Raw genomic sequence first — 16,868 nt, forward strand, 5'->3', positions numbered from 1 at the left:
AGACGGAGACACAGTGATTTATTTGGGATTTAAAGGTCCAATAGATATACAGAGTTACTGAACAGGTCGGACCCACCGCTCCCTTAAATCCCTAGAATATTAAGGCTGAACGCTGTAGTCATACGGGTGGATTCATAATGACCTAGGGATCCCCTGAAGTGTTTTGTTATTGAATTTGACTAAGGTTTTAGCCCCAGGAGAGGCTCTGAATGTTTTTAGTTGACTATATTAAAAGTGATGTTTTATGCTAATTTGTTTGAGGTACAGTAACATTCAGAGAGAGGCCGGAACGTCTCTCAGTATAGAACCAAGGAAAAGAGTGAGAAATGCAGGATTTCACATAAAGGAGACGAAATTGGTTAATAATAATAATAAATAATACATTTTATTTCTATAGCGCCAACATATTCCGCAGCGCTGTACAATTTGTAGGGTTCAAATACAGACAGATACATTACAAAGAAAGTCATTTCACACAATGGGACTGAGGGCCCTGCTCGCAAGAGCTTACAATCTATGAACAAAGTATAGCACAAAATTATTACAAATAACGCCAGAAAATCAAAACTTGTCTGAAATTTTAGTGACACCATCCTGCACTCCCGGCCTATAGACATTGGGCTTACAATATTTTATATACTATTTTCTCCCTGATCTTGCCTAAGTAGATTAGTAAGTACTTGGGTTCAGATGAATGGCAATAGGACTGCGCACTCAGACTACACAAGGTTTGTTTGTCGTCTGTTACCACTGAAACCTATTGCTCAGCATAAAAGTAAGAAAATTGATACTTTACATTCCGCGTTTAAAGCTGCCGTTTGCGGGTCGAGGCTCGGAGCGGAAGACGTATTATCATTAGCATCTTAATCTATGTGACCATCTTGAAGCAAGATCTCACTTTCTCTACAAACCACAGCAAAATCTGAAACCTACTTTGCAGTTTTATCGCCGGGCCCGTGCTGTCCTCTGATGTGTTTACCCCGTGTGCGTCTCCATGTTTGATCAGTTATGTCTACATCTGTTACAGTCTTTTCAGTCCTTTCATACAGACACATATATGTATATTTTTGCTTTGGATTCGGTACAATTCCCTATTGAGACTCGTTTCAAGTCAGATGAATATCCTCGTCACATGTTTTTAAGGGATTTTTTTTTTTTTTCTGGGCTGTTTCCCAGAACCACCCGAGGCGTTTTTAGTTTTGCATTTTGAGCAGTCTGACAGCGCGTTCGGGATGTACGGTTGATTTATGTTAATGGTATTAATGTATATTTTACGCTTGCAGGTAAGGTAGAGCATTAGGTAATGATGATGAGGGTCTGTAATAAGGTCATCCTAAATTATAACTTTGAAGCTAGCAATTATTTATTAACAAGATACCTGGCCCGGATCCAAGCCCCGAGTCAAGCGGGAAGGGATGTGCACATGTGCCCTAACCAAAAACACTTGTCGATCAATTAGAAAACCTTGCCTAATCGCGTCACCTTTATTTGCGCATACCTGCATCCATAAAATTCACATTTTTCATCGGTTGTCTAGACATGGAATTTAAGCGAAAAAATACAAAGCCTTGGCTCATGTAGTAAATTTCAGAAATTTGAGATATATATATATAAAAAAAAATTCCCCAAACAAGTAATTTCTAATAAGCGCGTTACGACACCAGTCTGAGGGTGTTGCAATTATGGATTACAATGGAAGGCTCTTAAAGGGTAAATAAAAAAAGTCACCTATACATCACTCCAGGTGACTATTATATGGTAGGAATTTAGGTTTATGAGCATTTTGTGCATTTTATAGCTCATAACCCCAGTTAGATATATTTCCGACTTTGCCAGTATAGCCGCAGCATTACAGATGTGGACCTGCGCGAGGTTGACACTAGCGTTTGGCACTGCGTCATTTGGGCCGGCGTGGGGATCCGAAAGACAGAGAGACCGTCCACTAAAAGAGTAGTTACCCATGGATGCCATAGAGCAGGGGTAGGGAATAGAGATGAGCGAACAGTGAAATGTTCGAGGTTCGATATTCGTTTTGAGTAGCCCCTCAATATTCGACTACTCGAATCGAATATTGAACCCTATTATAGTCTATGGGGGGGGAAAAATGCTCGTTTCAGGGGTAGGCAACATTCGATCAAATTATACTTACCAAGTCCACGAGTGAGGGTCGGGTTGGATCCTCCGAGAAGTCTTCTCCGTGCAGCGTCCCCACGGCATCTTCCGGCTCTTCATTCACTCTGCCAGGCATCGGGCCTGGGCAGAGCCGACTGCGCATGTCTGCACTACAAGCACTACAAGCGGACATACGCAGTCGGCTCTGCCCAGGCCCGATGCCTGGCAGAGTGAATGATGAGCCGGAAGATGCCGCAGGGACGCTGCACGGAGAAGACTTCTAAAGGTAGGAGAAGAACCAGCATTGATTGGCCGACTGTATAGCATTCAGCCAATCAATGCTGGTTCTGCACCGAACTTTTACATTCCAACAGCGAGTGGTACTTGTTCGAGTACGAGTATTTCGAATACCGTAGTATTCAATCGAATACCTACTCAATCGAGTACTACTCACTCATCTCTAGTAGGGAACCTTCGGCCCTCCAGCTGCTGTGAAACTACAACTCCCATCATGCTCCATACACTTCCATGGGAGTTCCAAGAACAGCAGAGCAAGTATGCATGCTAGGAGTTGTAGTTTTGCAACAGCTGGAGAGCCAAGGTTCCCTACCCCTGCCATAGACTATAATGGGTTTCCACTGTTTGTATACAGAGAGAAAAAAATTCGGCAGAGTCCTAGCCGCATTCTCCGTACATGTGAACCTAGCCTCCAATTGTTTGGTTTCAGTGAGTGTATTTAGATTTTCTGGATTGCTGCAGATTCCCGCCCACAGCAAATTACGGTACAATACATGAAGCTGAAAAAAAGTTGTCTCCAAATGTTGAACCACCATATAGGTGTGTGGAGACTTTTAAGCCTTTAGCACTCCAGTGCTAAAGGCTTAATAAGTCTCCACACACCTATATGGTGGTCTCTCCCTAAGGAGTGACAATATCCCCCGAACCCTGTCTAAGCCTCTCACCTCTACCAGGTTATAGTCCTCTCTACATCGGGCTGATGAGATCCAACCAGATCGAAACAGCTGTCCTCGATTGAGAGACTATACCTGGTAATAATCCCAGCGTCATTGCTAAACAAAGGCCTCTTGGAAGGTCGGGCATGAGGCTAAAGGGAGCAGCCATTATTGGGTTATTTCACTGGAATCCTGTCTTAAGACAGGCTTGCACATTCCAGTGAGCGCCCTCTATTGGTTTGCAACAATGAGGCAGCAACTGTCTTCCTAATTACATCATGGAAGGCGGATTTGCATATTCTTCCCAATGTTGAACCACGCCACAGATTTCCAACCCTGTAGGTTATAAATAAGTTATGGATTTGTCTCATTGAAGATTTCTCACCTTTATGATCCAGAATGTAAAATATCAACTTTCTAAGTTTTATATTAAAATTTCATTTATATCGTGTTTACAGCTCTTATGCAGACGATATGTTTCAATGGTCACAGACTACAAACAATCCTTGCATAGTCCTGATCCTGTAGTCTTATTGCCATTCATCTGAATCCTATTTCTTACTGATCTACCAAAATCTGTGTTTGGATTTATTAGAGGGCTGATGTTGTACAGTTCGGTGTGGTCAGACTACACAGGCTTTGTCTGTAGTCTGTTACCAAGGAAATATATCGGAGCACTAGAAGTGAAATAACGAGATTTTATATTAAACGATATGAAGTGTAATTTGCTAAAAATGTTACAGGCATTAGAACAATCCAAAAACCCATCTAAACTAATATATTGTAGCAAACAGTCCCCACGACAGAGCGAATAAGACGTGTATGCTGATACATTGTAACAAACAGTCCCCACAACGGAGCGAATAAGACGTGTATGCTGATACATTGTAACAAACAGTCCCCACAACAGAGCGAATAAGACGTGTATGCTGATACATTGTAACAAACAGTCCCCACAACGGAGCGAATAAGACGTGTATGCTGATACATTGTAACAAACAGTCCCCACAACAGAGCGAATAAGACGTGTATGCTGATACATTGTAACAAACAGTCCCCACAACGGAGCGAATAAGACGTGTATGCTGATACATTGTAACAAACAGTCCCCACAGCGGAGCAAATAAGACGTGTATGCTGATACATTGTAACAAACAGTCCCCACAACAGAGCGAATAAGACGTGTATGCTGATACATTGTAACAAACAGTCCCCACAACAGAGCGAATAAGACGTGTATGCTGATACATTGTAACAAACAATCCCCGCAAAAGAGCGATGCTGATACATTGTAAAAAACAGTCCCCACAACAGAGCGAATAAGACGTGTATGCTGATACATTGTAACAAACAGTCCCCACAACAGAGCGAATAAGACGTGTATGCTGATACATTGTAACAAACAGTCCCCACAGCGGAGCAAATAAGACGTGTATGCTGATACATTGTAACAAACAGTCCCCACAACGGAGCGAATAAGACGTGTATGCTGATACATTGTAACAAACAGTCCCCACAACAGAGCGAATAAGACGTGTATGCTGATACATTGTAACAAACAGTCCCCACAACGGAGCGAATAAGACGTGTATGCTGATACATTGTAACAAACAATCCCCGCAAAAGAGCGATGCTGATACATTGTAACAAACAGTCCCCACATCGGAGTGAATAAGACGTGTATGTGGATACATTGTAACAAACAATCCCCACGACGGAGCGAATAAGACGTGTATGCTGATACATTGTAACAAACAATACCCACAAAAAAGCAAATAAGACGTGTATGCTGATACATTGTAACAAACAGTCCCCACAGCGGAGCAAATAAGACGTGTATGCTGATACATTGTAGCAAACAGTCCCCACAACGGAGCGAATAAGACGTGTATGCTGATACATTGTAGCAAAATTTCATCTCAGCAGCGACATATAACTCAGTGCTTTGTCTCTTTCCTTGCAGGTTCACGCTTTGAATGTACTGAGAGCAGTTTTCCGGGATACACGTCTCGGTGAAAATGTCATCCCTTATGTTGGAGAGGGAACCCAAGCTGCAATTCTTGGATTTACGTCTCCAGTCTGGGCTGTAAGTCTTTTCTTTTTTTCTTTTTGTATATCTTCATGTGTCGGAGTTCTGCACTTCAGATAAACGTCCACCTTTTGAGTACCAGATTGTATCCCAGATGAGTATTGTATTACAGCACTGTGCAAAAGTTTTAGGCAAGTAAGAATGCTTTAAAAAATACAAGATTCAGTGAATACCTCCCTTGCGCCCCCCAACACTTACAGTATACTGACTATGTACAGGCCTAAATACAGTAAGAAGTACTCCAGCCAGTAATGGCCTGTTAAAATAGCAGCAGGGGCACGGCCCACTGATTACACACGGAGCCCTGTGGACCTCATTGCCTAAAATGGGGTCCATTGGGTTTCCATCATATTTAAACTGAAAGCAGTGGAGGAAAAAGTCGTCCGTGCAGGACTTTTTCCTCCTCCAATTTTCAGCAGACATTGCAGCAGAGATTCTTACTTGGCAGCACTTCCAATCCCCCCTACACCTGCTTAAAACTTTTGCACACCACTACGGATTAAAAACAAGCATTAAGCACCCTCCAGGGGCAACAGCAGGCAAACAGGCAGGCAGAATACTGTCTCTTAAAGGGTAATTTACTACTTATACCAAGAATAGGTCATGAAAAGCAGGTTTTGTGTGTCTGATCCCCCTGCACACCTACTGATCAGCTAATTGCAGTGCCTGCCACACATCAGAACTAGATATCATTGAGTACACAGAGTATTGGTCGGAACCACAGTGCCATACATTGTGTAGTGGCTGTGCCTGGTTACTACAGCTCAGTCCTATTCATTACACATTGCACTGTGAAAAATATGCAAATCTGTTTTCCATGATGTAAATAGGAAAACAGTGCCTCTGCTTGCTGCCCTCTAGGGGCAGCCCCCTTAAGCATCATGCACGACTTTTTCAACAAGCCTTGATGCCATGATGCGAGATTTATAGCCAAACCAGTAGATCTATTCCAAAAGGAACAGAATCCCTGCAGTGGACAGCGCTGTTTCGGTCTGGAAGTCTCTCATCTCTGCCAAACCAGTTTTCCCTACGCTGTGCTGATGAGATCCAACCAGATAGAAACAGTGCTGTCCACAGCTAGGATTCTGTTCCTTTTGAAATAGATCTACTGGTTTGCTTATAAACCTCGCATCATAGCATCAAGCCTTGTCGAAAAGGTCGTGCATGATGTTTAAGGGGGCGACCCCTAGAGGGCAGCAAGCAGAGGCACTGGTTCCTATTTACATCTTGGAAAACAGATTTGCATATGTTTCCCATAATCCCCCAGTGGAGCGAAAACGGCTTTGTAAATCTCCATACGCCTGTGTAGGTGATCTCTCCTTAAGGAGTGATAATATCCCCAGAACATTAGGTGAGCTCCGGACGGTACCATATGGCTTAGCTTGCCTCCTGTTTTAAGGGGCTCAGAGGCCCCCATATTTCCCCTGTTTTTTTGCACTTCTATTCCTCCCTGGTGTCTGTCTGTATAATATGGAATAAAGTTACTTATTTTCATTGTGCGGAATCCTAAATATGATCGGAACATGATTGTAATTTGCAAATATAGTAAATGAACGTTACAGGGGGGGGGGGGGGGGCTTTATCGCTGCAGTGAAAGGGTTAATAATCAAGGGGGAGGCCTGACCCGTCCCAAGGTTAACTCTCAGCATGGTTTGCTAGTTGTTATGCACCACAGTTCAACAAATAATCTCTCCCTGGGAGTGTATAGGGAGCGGATTGTGCTCACCTCCATACACTTGTAACATCTGTTGCACATAAAATCTTTACGCTCCCAAGACCTTAAGCCGTGAGTTATTGCTTTTTCCACTGTCACGTCTTTGGACAGATTAGACTTGGTACCATGGTACCCTCTTCCCTTCTTCTAGAAAAATCTGCCAAGTGCCAAGGAGAAGCACTGAACTATTGTAAATGAAATCTGTGCCGAGGAGAGAAGCTACTCCCATGTGCTCCCGTGAGACTTCGGGCTGTTTTTATGGAAACATTAAGCACTTTCCCCCAGATACGGGTTATGTCTTAACTTGAATGATTGCAGTAACAGAAAATGGAGCTTGAATACAAATCACTGGAAAGAAGAATGGGATGATATTATTAATACGTGTCAGACATTGTGAAGTTACTAGATATTCTCCAGTTCTCAATTTCTGCCTATACCATTCACATAGAGATCACCGAGGACCTGTAGTAAAAATATACCGTCATATACAAATACATCCTCCTTGGTGGAAAATGGAAAACTCTCTCTAGCGCCACCTTTTGGAAGGGTGCTCGTTATAGATCAATACCTGGTTTTCTGGAAACCTAGTGATATGATCTGGGAGATCACCAAGGACCTGTAGTAAAAATATACCGTCATATACAAATACATCCCCCTTGGTGGAAAATGGAAAACTCGCTCTAGCGCCACCTTTTGGAAGAGTGCTCTTTATAGATCAATACCTGGTTTTCTGGAAACCTAGTGATATGATCTGGGAGTTCACCAAGGACCTGTAGTAAAATTATACCGTAATATACAAATACATCCCCCTTGGTGGAAAATGGAAAACTCGCTCTAGCGCCACCTTTTGGAAGGGTGCTCTTTATAGATTAATACCTGGTTTTCTGGAAACCTAGTGATATGATCTGGGAGATCACCAAGGACCTGTAGTAAAAATATACCGTAATATACAAATACATCCCCCTTGGTGGAAAATGGAAAACTCGCTCTAGTGCCACCTTTTGCAAGGGTGCTCTTTATAGATCAATACCTGGTTTGCTGGAAACCTAGTGATATGATCTGGGAGATCACCGAGGACATGTAGTAAAAATATACCGTAATATACAAATACATCCCCCTTGGTGGAAAATGGAAAACTCGCTCTAGCGCCACCTTTTGGAAGGGTGCTCTTTATAGATCTTTACCTGGTTTTCTGGAAACCTTGTGATATGATCTGGGAGATCACCAAGGACCTGTAGTAAAAATATTCTGTAATATACAAATACATCCCCCTTGGTGGAAAATGGAAAACTCGCTCTAGCGCCACCTTTTGGAAGAGTGCTCTTTATAGATCAATACCTGGTTTTCTGGAAACCAAGTGATATGATCTGGGAGATCACCAAGGACCTGTAGTAAAAATATATCGTAATATACAAATACATCCCCCTTGGTGGAAAATGGAAAACTCGCTCTAGCGCCACCTTTTGCAAGGGTGCTCTTTATAGATCAATACCTGGTTTTCTGGAAACCAAGTGATATGATCTGGGAGATCACCAAGGACCTGTAGTAAAAATATACCGTAATATACAAATACATCCCCCTTGGTGGAAAATGGAAAACTTGCTCTAGCGCCACCTTTTGCAAGGGTGCTCTTTATAGATCAATACCTGGTTTTCTGGAAACCTAGTGATATGATCTGGGATTAAAGCAAAGCCAGAATATCTCCTCCAAAAGAAATAGGGACCCCATCCCAGATCATGTCACTAGGTTTGTATAAACTCAGACATTGATCTGTAGGGAGTTACATTCCAAAAGATAGAACTACAGCAAGTTTTCCTTATTTGCGTATTCTTAATTCTCAGCAGGGCCTATATGGTCTTTAAGTTCCTGTACTCCTTATATGGGTTGCCCAGTAAGTTAAAATTACCTTAATTCATTTGGTGGATTCTTGATAATGGACCTGTTTCTGAACCCTGATCAAGCCCCTGATTCCTGGGTCGCTCCTCCCCTGACCCTGATCTCACAGGGTGCACGTAGCTGTGGTTGCAATAAAGGTGAACACATAAAGGTGCAACATCACTCTGTTCGCACCAAGAGAACTGAAAATACCTGCTGTGTATAAGAATACATGAAAATGAGGTTCTTGGTTTTTATAGTTTGATCAAACTGTAATGGTAGCTGTAATGGTAAGCCCATCTGTCTTTTTGCGGTGTATGCAAAACATGATATGGCTGAAAAACACATTGGCTCTTGATTTATGGGAGACCAGGACCCTAAGCCCGGGTTCACATGAGTGTTTTTGGGCCGGATTTTGATGTGGAATTGAAATAATTGGGAGCCGGTCATTTCCTTTTTCTTCTCGCGGTAAAAAGAAGCCACCTGCCCTCTCTTCCGCCTCACGACACCTTCCTCCCGACTGGGCCCATTCATTTGGGCCTAGTCCGGAGCGGAGTGCCACGATTGGATGCTGTTGCACTGCATCGGCATCTAGTCGCGGCTAGCCATTTTTTGGACCGGAATCTGAGGTGGCCTCCTCATCAAATTCCGGTTAAAAAAAACTCACAAGTGAACTTACCCTAAGAGAGGGGAGTCATTTTTTGTGTAGTGACCCACCTAGTAGAGGTCGCCTTGTTGTGAAAGATGGGCTCACCATTATGGTTTGATCAAAGTTTAAAAACCAAGAACCTCATCTTCACGTATCCTTCTTTTTTTTGTTGTTTTGCCTGTTGATAAAAATTTTAATAAAAAAAATGATCAAAGCCATAGACATTCCCCACAATTATGTAGCTAAAAAGTCCACCTGGCCCCATAAAAAATCAGGTTTTGGATGTTTGTTAGGGTGCATTCACACTGAGTAAACGCTAGCTTATTCTGAACGTAAAACACGTTCAGAATAAGCGGCGTCTAAAGCAGCTCCATTCATTTCTATGGGAGCGGGGATACGAGCGCTCCCCATAGAAATGAATGGGCTGCTTCTTTCACTCCGTGCAGTCCCATTGAAGTGAATGGGGAGTGCCGGCGTATACGGCAAGCTCTGCTCATGCCGGAGCGTACACGCCGGCACTCCCCATTCACTTCAATGGGACTGCACGGAGTGAAAGAAGCAGCCCATTCATTTCTATGGGGAGCGCTCGTATCCCCGCTCCCATAGAAATGAATAGAGCTGCTTTAGACGCCGCTTATTCTGAACGTGTTTTACGTTCAGAATAAGCTAGCGTTTACTCAGTGTGAATTCACCCTTAAGGGGTTAAATTGTAAATAAAACCGTATAAATTTGGCATTTTCGGAATTGTACAGAATCGTAGAATACAGGTGACTTGATACTTTGACTGCAGAGTGAATGCCGTAAAAACGAAGCTCATAAAAAAGTTGCACAGATGCAATTTTTCTCCAATTCCACCCCATTTAGAATTTTTTTTTACAGCTTCAGAGTCCATTGTACAGAGTAATACACAGTCCAGTCATATTAATGTGACCACCACTTTTGATGCCAATGGCAGAAGGCGCGTGTCATCAGCCATCTGGGTGCACTCATCATGGTGGAAGGCACGATGGATCAACACAAGTATGCATCTATCCTGGCGGACCATGTTCACCCCTACATGCGAATTGTTCTTCCTCAGGATGATGGCATCTACCAGCAGGACAATGCGACGTGTCATAAAGCTCGCAGTGTACGTGCGCGGTTCATGGAGCACCAGGTTGAGTTTACCGTACTCCCTTGGCCAGCAAATTCCCCAGACTTGTACCCAATTGAGAATCTGTGGGACCACCTCAATTGGGTTTTTAACACCATGGATGCTCAACCACGTAACCTAGCACAGGTGGCCACGTCACTGGAGTCGGCATGGCGCAACATCCCAGTGACATCATCACAACATCCCCTCTCTTCCTGCACGTCTCGCAGCGGTCCGCTCCGCCAAAGGGGGTTATTCTGGATTTTGACAGGTGGTCACATTAATGTCCATTATGAAGAACAATTTAGCAAACATGGAGTCCCCCGTATGGCTCAGTAAATGGAAAAATAAAAAAGTGATGTGTTTGGATGGCGGGGAGTCAAAAACGAAAATTGAAAAATGCCTCTGGCAGGAAAGGGTTAAAGGCAGCAGAATGGAGGCGGGTGGAAGACGTGTACAGAAGAAGACATGTTTTTCTATTCTTGTACTAGTTAGGACGAGCGTCCAAGTTGTTCACTTTTGTTCTGGATGGAAATAAAATAAAAGCAGAATTCGCTGCCAGAAAATAACATTTGTAACGTTGCCGCTCCATTTCTACGTCCTCGCAGAAAATAATAAATCACCGATCCTTTATGACACATACACAGCGTTGTGGAAGACATTTCATAGCTTCTATTTGGTTTATTATCGTTCAGCTTTTCTTCTACGTCCATCAATAGAAAGTTTATTAAAATGCAACATCTGCTAAAGCCATTCGTCCATGTGCGCCGCCTCCGATAATATCCTTGCAGAAGAGCTTTAGTACGGTTGTTAAGGGAGCCGGGGGTGGAGGAGGTTTTATTTTTTTCGGTAGGAATCTGTGCTGACATTACAGATGTGCTGTACTTTTATGTATTTTCTGTTTTAATAGTTTTTCTTTTCATTTTACCCATCTAGGTGTTTGTAGGGTCTACTTGTATCTTTATTGTTAGACACATGGTCAGGGAGTGCGTGGGATACATGTAGTATTGGTGTTTGTGGTTCTACAGTCAGATTTTGGACACCTTTTAAGCTATTTTGTCCTCTGGTCAAGAACTAATATACAGGACTGTGCAAATATTTTAGGCAGGTTTGGGTAAAACCTGCAAAATAAGAAATAGTTTTACTGTTAATAAGTTATTTGGACCATGGGAAGAATATGCAAATCTGTCTTCCATGATGTAATTAGGAAGTCAGCTGCTGCCTCAGTGTTGCAAACCAATAGAGGGCGCTCACTGGAATGTGCAAGCCTGTCTTCCCTGATGTAATTAGGAAGACAGGATTTCAATGAAATAACCCAATAAAGGTTTGCTTTAGCATCATGCTCGACCTTCCAAGAGGCCTTTGTTTTGCAATGATGCTGGGATTATTACCAGGTATAGTCTCTCAACCGAGGACGGCCGTTTCGATGTACTTGCATCTCGTCAGCCCGATGTAGAGAAGAATAACCTGGTAGAGGTGAGAGGCAACGGGCTGACCAGATGCAAGTACATCGAAACGGCCGTCCTCGCTTGAGAGACTATAACTGGTAATAATCCCAGCATCATTGCAAAACAAAGGCCTCTTGGAAGGTCGAGCATGATACTAACGCAAACCTTTATTGGGTTATTTCACTGAAATCCTGTCTTCCTAATTACATCAGGGAAGACAGGCTTGCACATTCCAGTGAGCGCCCTCTATTGGTTTGCAACACTGAGGCAGCAGCTGACTTCCTAATTACATCATGGAAGACAGATTTGCATATTCTTCCCATGGTCCCTTGCGAAGTGGAGTGCTAAAGGCTTAATAAGTCTCCACACACCTATATGGTGGTCTCTCCCCAAGGAGTGACAATATCCCCTTAACTAAGTTATTTGGGTCAGTTAACCAAAGAGAAATGGAAATCCCTTCAATATTTGGTGTGACCTTTGCCCTCTGGAGGAGGAGTCCTGGAAGGGATGATCCGGCCCCCACAGATATAGCCCTGATCTCATCATCATCCAGTCTGTCTGGGATGACATGAAGAGACAGACGGATTGGAGCAAGCAACATCCACAGAAGATCTGTGCTTATTTCTCCAAGATGGCGGCGGGAACAACCTCCCTGCCCAGTTCTGCCAAAAACTTGTCTGCAAGTACCGAGAAGAACTGATGGGGGCAAAGAGCAAAGGTCACACCAAATATTGATGGGATTTACATTTCTCTTTTCTTCATTCATTTAATTTTGTAAATTGACAAAAATAAACTATCACTTTGGCTGACTCCACCTGTCCTTGTGTTACATGCTCACTCAATCAGTTGAATGTCCAGCATGTAATACCGCATTTCCCCTGCAGTGGCCACTGTGGGAAAATACTGCAGCTTCTAGCATCCTATCGTCATGTTTTCTTAATCTGTATCTGTTATGATCAGCTGATCTCTGCAGCAGATACAATGTAAAAAGTGGTAGTTAATATGGGACAGGCCCCTTTTACGTACCCCTTCATAGTTTGGTAAAAAAAATACAAAAAAATAATCCCTCCCTTTAAATTCCTATAAAATTTGTATGTGTTATTGGTTTCGTCTGTATCTGAACAATTTTTTTTTCCTCCAGCAGAAGGGAGGAAATCTTTAAGAAGATTATCTTCTCGTAATTAATAATGAATGACAGAACTCGGCTCGATTACTTGGGAAACATCTAAACTATTTACTCAAACACTTTACGACATAATATGTTTGCCCGACTTCTTAAAGTATCAAGAACCAATTACCAAATAGATTATACATGTCAAACTTCCTATTTGGAGTGCGGCTGGTAATGTAGATACCAGCTCAGATCTGGAATCCAGTTTTGCTACCTTTTAGTCATAATGGGGAAGGTTTCTTAATTCCGTAAGAAGAATCTGAAAGACTTAGTGCCCACGTGAATTACTTCACTGCTGTTACATAGAAAGTGTTCGTTATGAGCGAAATCTCTGCAATTTTCTAAAAGGTTTTCCCAATTTTTCACGTCGGCTTGTTTTCAGTGAAGGGAAAATATCAAGTTCATATCCAGAGACTGAAAACCAGCGCTGATCTTGTCTTATACACAGTCCAGTCGTATTAATGTGACCGCCGCCTACTTTTGACGTCAACGTTAAATAACCAATGGCAGAAGGCACGTGTCCACAGCCATCTGGTGCACTCATGATGGTGGAAGGCACGATGGATCAACACCAGTATGCATCTATCCTTGCGGACCATGTTCACCCCTACATGCGAATTGTTTTTCCTCCGGATGATGGCATCTACCAGCAGGACAATGCGACGTGTCATAAAGCTCGCAGTGTACGTGCGTGGTTGGAGGAGCACCAGGATGAGTTTACCATACTCCCTTGGCCAGCAAATTCCCCGGACTTGAACCCAGTGGAGAATCTATGGGACCACCTTGATCAGATTGTTCCCGCAATTGATACTCAACCGCGTAACCTAGCGCAGCTGGCCACGGCACTGGAGTCGGCATGGCCCAACATCCCAGTGTCATCATCACAACCTCTCCTCTCTTCCTGCACGTCTCGCAGCGGTCCGCTCTGCCAAAGGGGGTTATTCTGGATTTTGACAGGTGGTCACATTTAATGTGACTGGACTGTGTAGTTGCAGAGTCAAGCTAGGTTCACATTTGTGTTGGAGACTCTGATGCAGTTTCCACCGAAAATCAGCGGAGAGAAAAGTCCTGCACGCAAGACTGGTTTCAGTATAAAAATTTCGGACCCCATTTTAGTCTAAGGGGTCCGCGGGTAATTGCTGTTGCAGTGGACATGCTCTCCATTGTTTGGGTCTCCCGTCTGATGTGACCAATGGAAACACTGCCGAAACCTAGCCTCAAACAGAACCCCCCCCAAAAAAAACCCCTAAAGATTGAAATTTGCTTAATTTGCATAAACAAGCTATAGTGCTAGCATTTCAATAATTGTATAATATATAATTTAGAATATTATTTTGAAATTGGAATTGGTAACTTTTTTGACTTCACCCAAAGTTGGCCCTGACTACGACTGCATTTCTGAATTTGCAGCCCTGCCGATAGGTTTCTTGGTCTTCATTAGAGATGAGTGAGTACTGTTTGGATCAGCCGATCCGAACAGCACGCTCCATAGAAATGAATGGATGCACCTGGTACTTCCGCTTTGACGGCGGACGGCTGCTTAACCCCCCGCGTGCCGGCTACATCCATTCATTTCTATGTGAGCGTGCTGTTTGGATCGGCTGATCCGAGCAGTACTCGCTCATCTCTAGTCTTCATACTTGTACGATAAGGTTTAATCTTAGAAGCAGGTAAAGATCGTAAAATTGGTGATATCAAAAACAAAATATTTAGGGAAATTCAGTATTTTATGATCGCTATAATCTTTATGGTTTATCTTTCATAGGTCATCAGTGTCTTAATCTCAGAAGACCCCATTAAAAAATTAAAAAAGAGACCAGTGGAGGTCCAATATCTGGCACATCAATGAGTGGTGAGCTGCAGTAGCACAGTGCCACCACTGGGAGTGTCTTCTTCAGGCTCTACAGTTCATAAAACAGCTGATCGGTGGGGGTGCTGGATGTCACACCCCCTTTGTTCTCATATTGATAACCAATCTATTTCTAAATCCTGATAAACCCTTAACTCTTTAAAATCCCCTTTAAAACCCTATCACAAATAAAAGAAAATATTAAATTTCCCTTCAAATTTTGTTTGTGAATTTATCACAACTTTCACTGTTCTCCTAATTACATCCTGGAGAATAGATTTGCATATTTTTTACCCAGACTCCCTAACGGAGCAGGAATGACTTGTAAGTCTCCGTACGCCTATGTAGGCACCCACTCTCCCTAATGTGTATGATTATCTCCTGACCCTGGTCTATAGTCTCTCACTCTGCCAAACTAGTATCCCTGCGCTATGCTGAGGAGGTCCAAAAGACCGAAACAGCCCTGTCCATAGCTGGGAATCGGTTCCTTTTGGAATAGAAATACTAATTTGGCAATTAAATCCGCATCATGTCAGTAGGATTATTAACTGAGTCATGCATGATGTTAAGGGGGCTGCCCCTAGAGGGCAGCATACAGAGGCACTGTTCTCCTATTACATACTGGAGAATAGATTTGCATATTTTTTACCCAGAATCCCTAGTGGAGCAGGAATGACTTGTAAGTCTCCGTACTGCCTATGTAGGCACACCCTCTCCCTAATGTGTACGATTATCCCCTGACCCTGGTCTATAGTCTCTCACTCTGCCAAATTAGTATCCCTGCGCTATGCTGAGGAGGTGCAAAAGACCGAAACAGAGCTGATCATAGCTGGGAATCTGTTCCTTTTGGAATAGAAATACTAGTTTGGCAATAAACCCCGCATCATGTCAGTAGGCTTTTTAACTGAGCCACACATGATGTTAAGGGGGCTGCCCCTAGAGGGCGGCATACAGAGTGCACTGTTCTCCTAATTACATCTCGGAGAATAGATTTGCATATTTTTTACTCAAGAATTCTTGAAAATCCCAGAAGTTAAAAAAAAAAACTGCTATAGTTTATGTAGACATCCAGGGGTTTGGAGACGTCTCGACTCTACTCCAATGGCAGATATCAGGGAATAGAAGGTCGGGCCAGTTGGGTTATGCCTAAATTGACAACTGGTTATTGGCCTGTTTTCTATGTACTTAAACAGATGATAATTGCATTTCTTTATCCTAAATATATTCCCCATACATCTGTAGCAGGCACCATGATTTACACGACCTACAGGGATGGCAGAAGGAATACAAGGGAAGCTTTAGATTTTCCCCCTGCCTGGTGACAGATTTATTGGTTGGTTATATATTATCGTGTCTCCAAGATAAGAGATGCTTTATAGCAACTAATGTTAAGGGCTGTTTAGGATGCCTATATGTCAGGGCGGATGAGAACGGTTTTTGGCTGACTTGTACCGTACATTAGTCTTACCGGCCTCAGTCATCTACTATACATCAATTTGTCTGGTGCGAAGTCCGTCTGCTTGAACAATTACTGCAAAGTGTATAATAGAAGTAGAGAAATTCACCGGGTGATTTGTTCGATGAACTGATGGGTTAGACATTGAGTGTGTTCAATTTCATAGTAAAGTAAAAAGTAATGGACAAAAATACCTGATTCTACTCCATTCCAGTAAGCGGCCGGCCTAGGACTAAGTAATAAGCTTTCTCTTGGGAGGACAGAGACTCATTGGCAACCGCACCTTTGTGTAGGGCAACACATACACCCTGGAAATTTCTATATATAAGGGCAAAAATGACAAAATATACAACCCCCCTTCAACAATTTGCATGTCTGTGTAGGACACTTGCAGCACGGTGGCTCAGTGGTTAGCACTGT

At 42.9% G+C, this 16,868-nt stretch overlaps 1 protein-coding gene across 1 annotated transcript in view; it reads left to right on the top strand.

Annotated features, from left to right (window-relative positions):
- THADA (THADA armadillo repeat containing) overlaps nucleotides 1–16,868 on the top strand; it is a 399,509-nt gene that overhangs the window by 145,294 nt on the left and 237,347 nt on the right. Inside the window, exon 25 of the mRNA XM_075267057.1 lies at nucleotides 5,029–5,151. Coding sequence (XP_075123158.1) covers nucleotides 5,029–5,151 — 123 coding nt within the window. The remainder of the gene's footprint in view (nucleotides 1–5,028; nucleotides 5,152–16,868) is intronic.

This window comes from Leptodactylus fuscus, chromosome 3, assembly GCF_031893055.1.
Source record: "Leptodactylus fuscus isolate aLepFus1 chromosome 3, aLepFus1.hap2, whole genome shotgun sequence".
In the NCBI taxonomy this organism is placed as follows: domain Eukaryota; kingdom Metazoa; phylum Chordata; class Amphibia; order Anura; family Leptodactylidae; genus Leptodactylus; species Leptodactylus fuscus.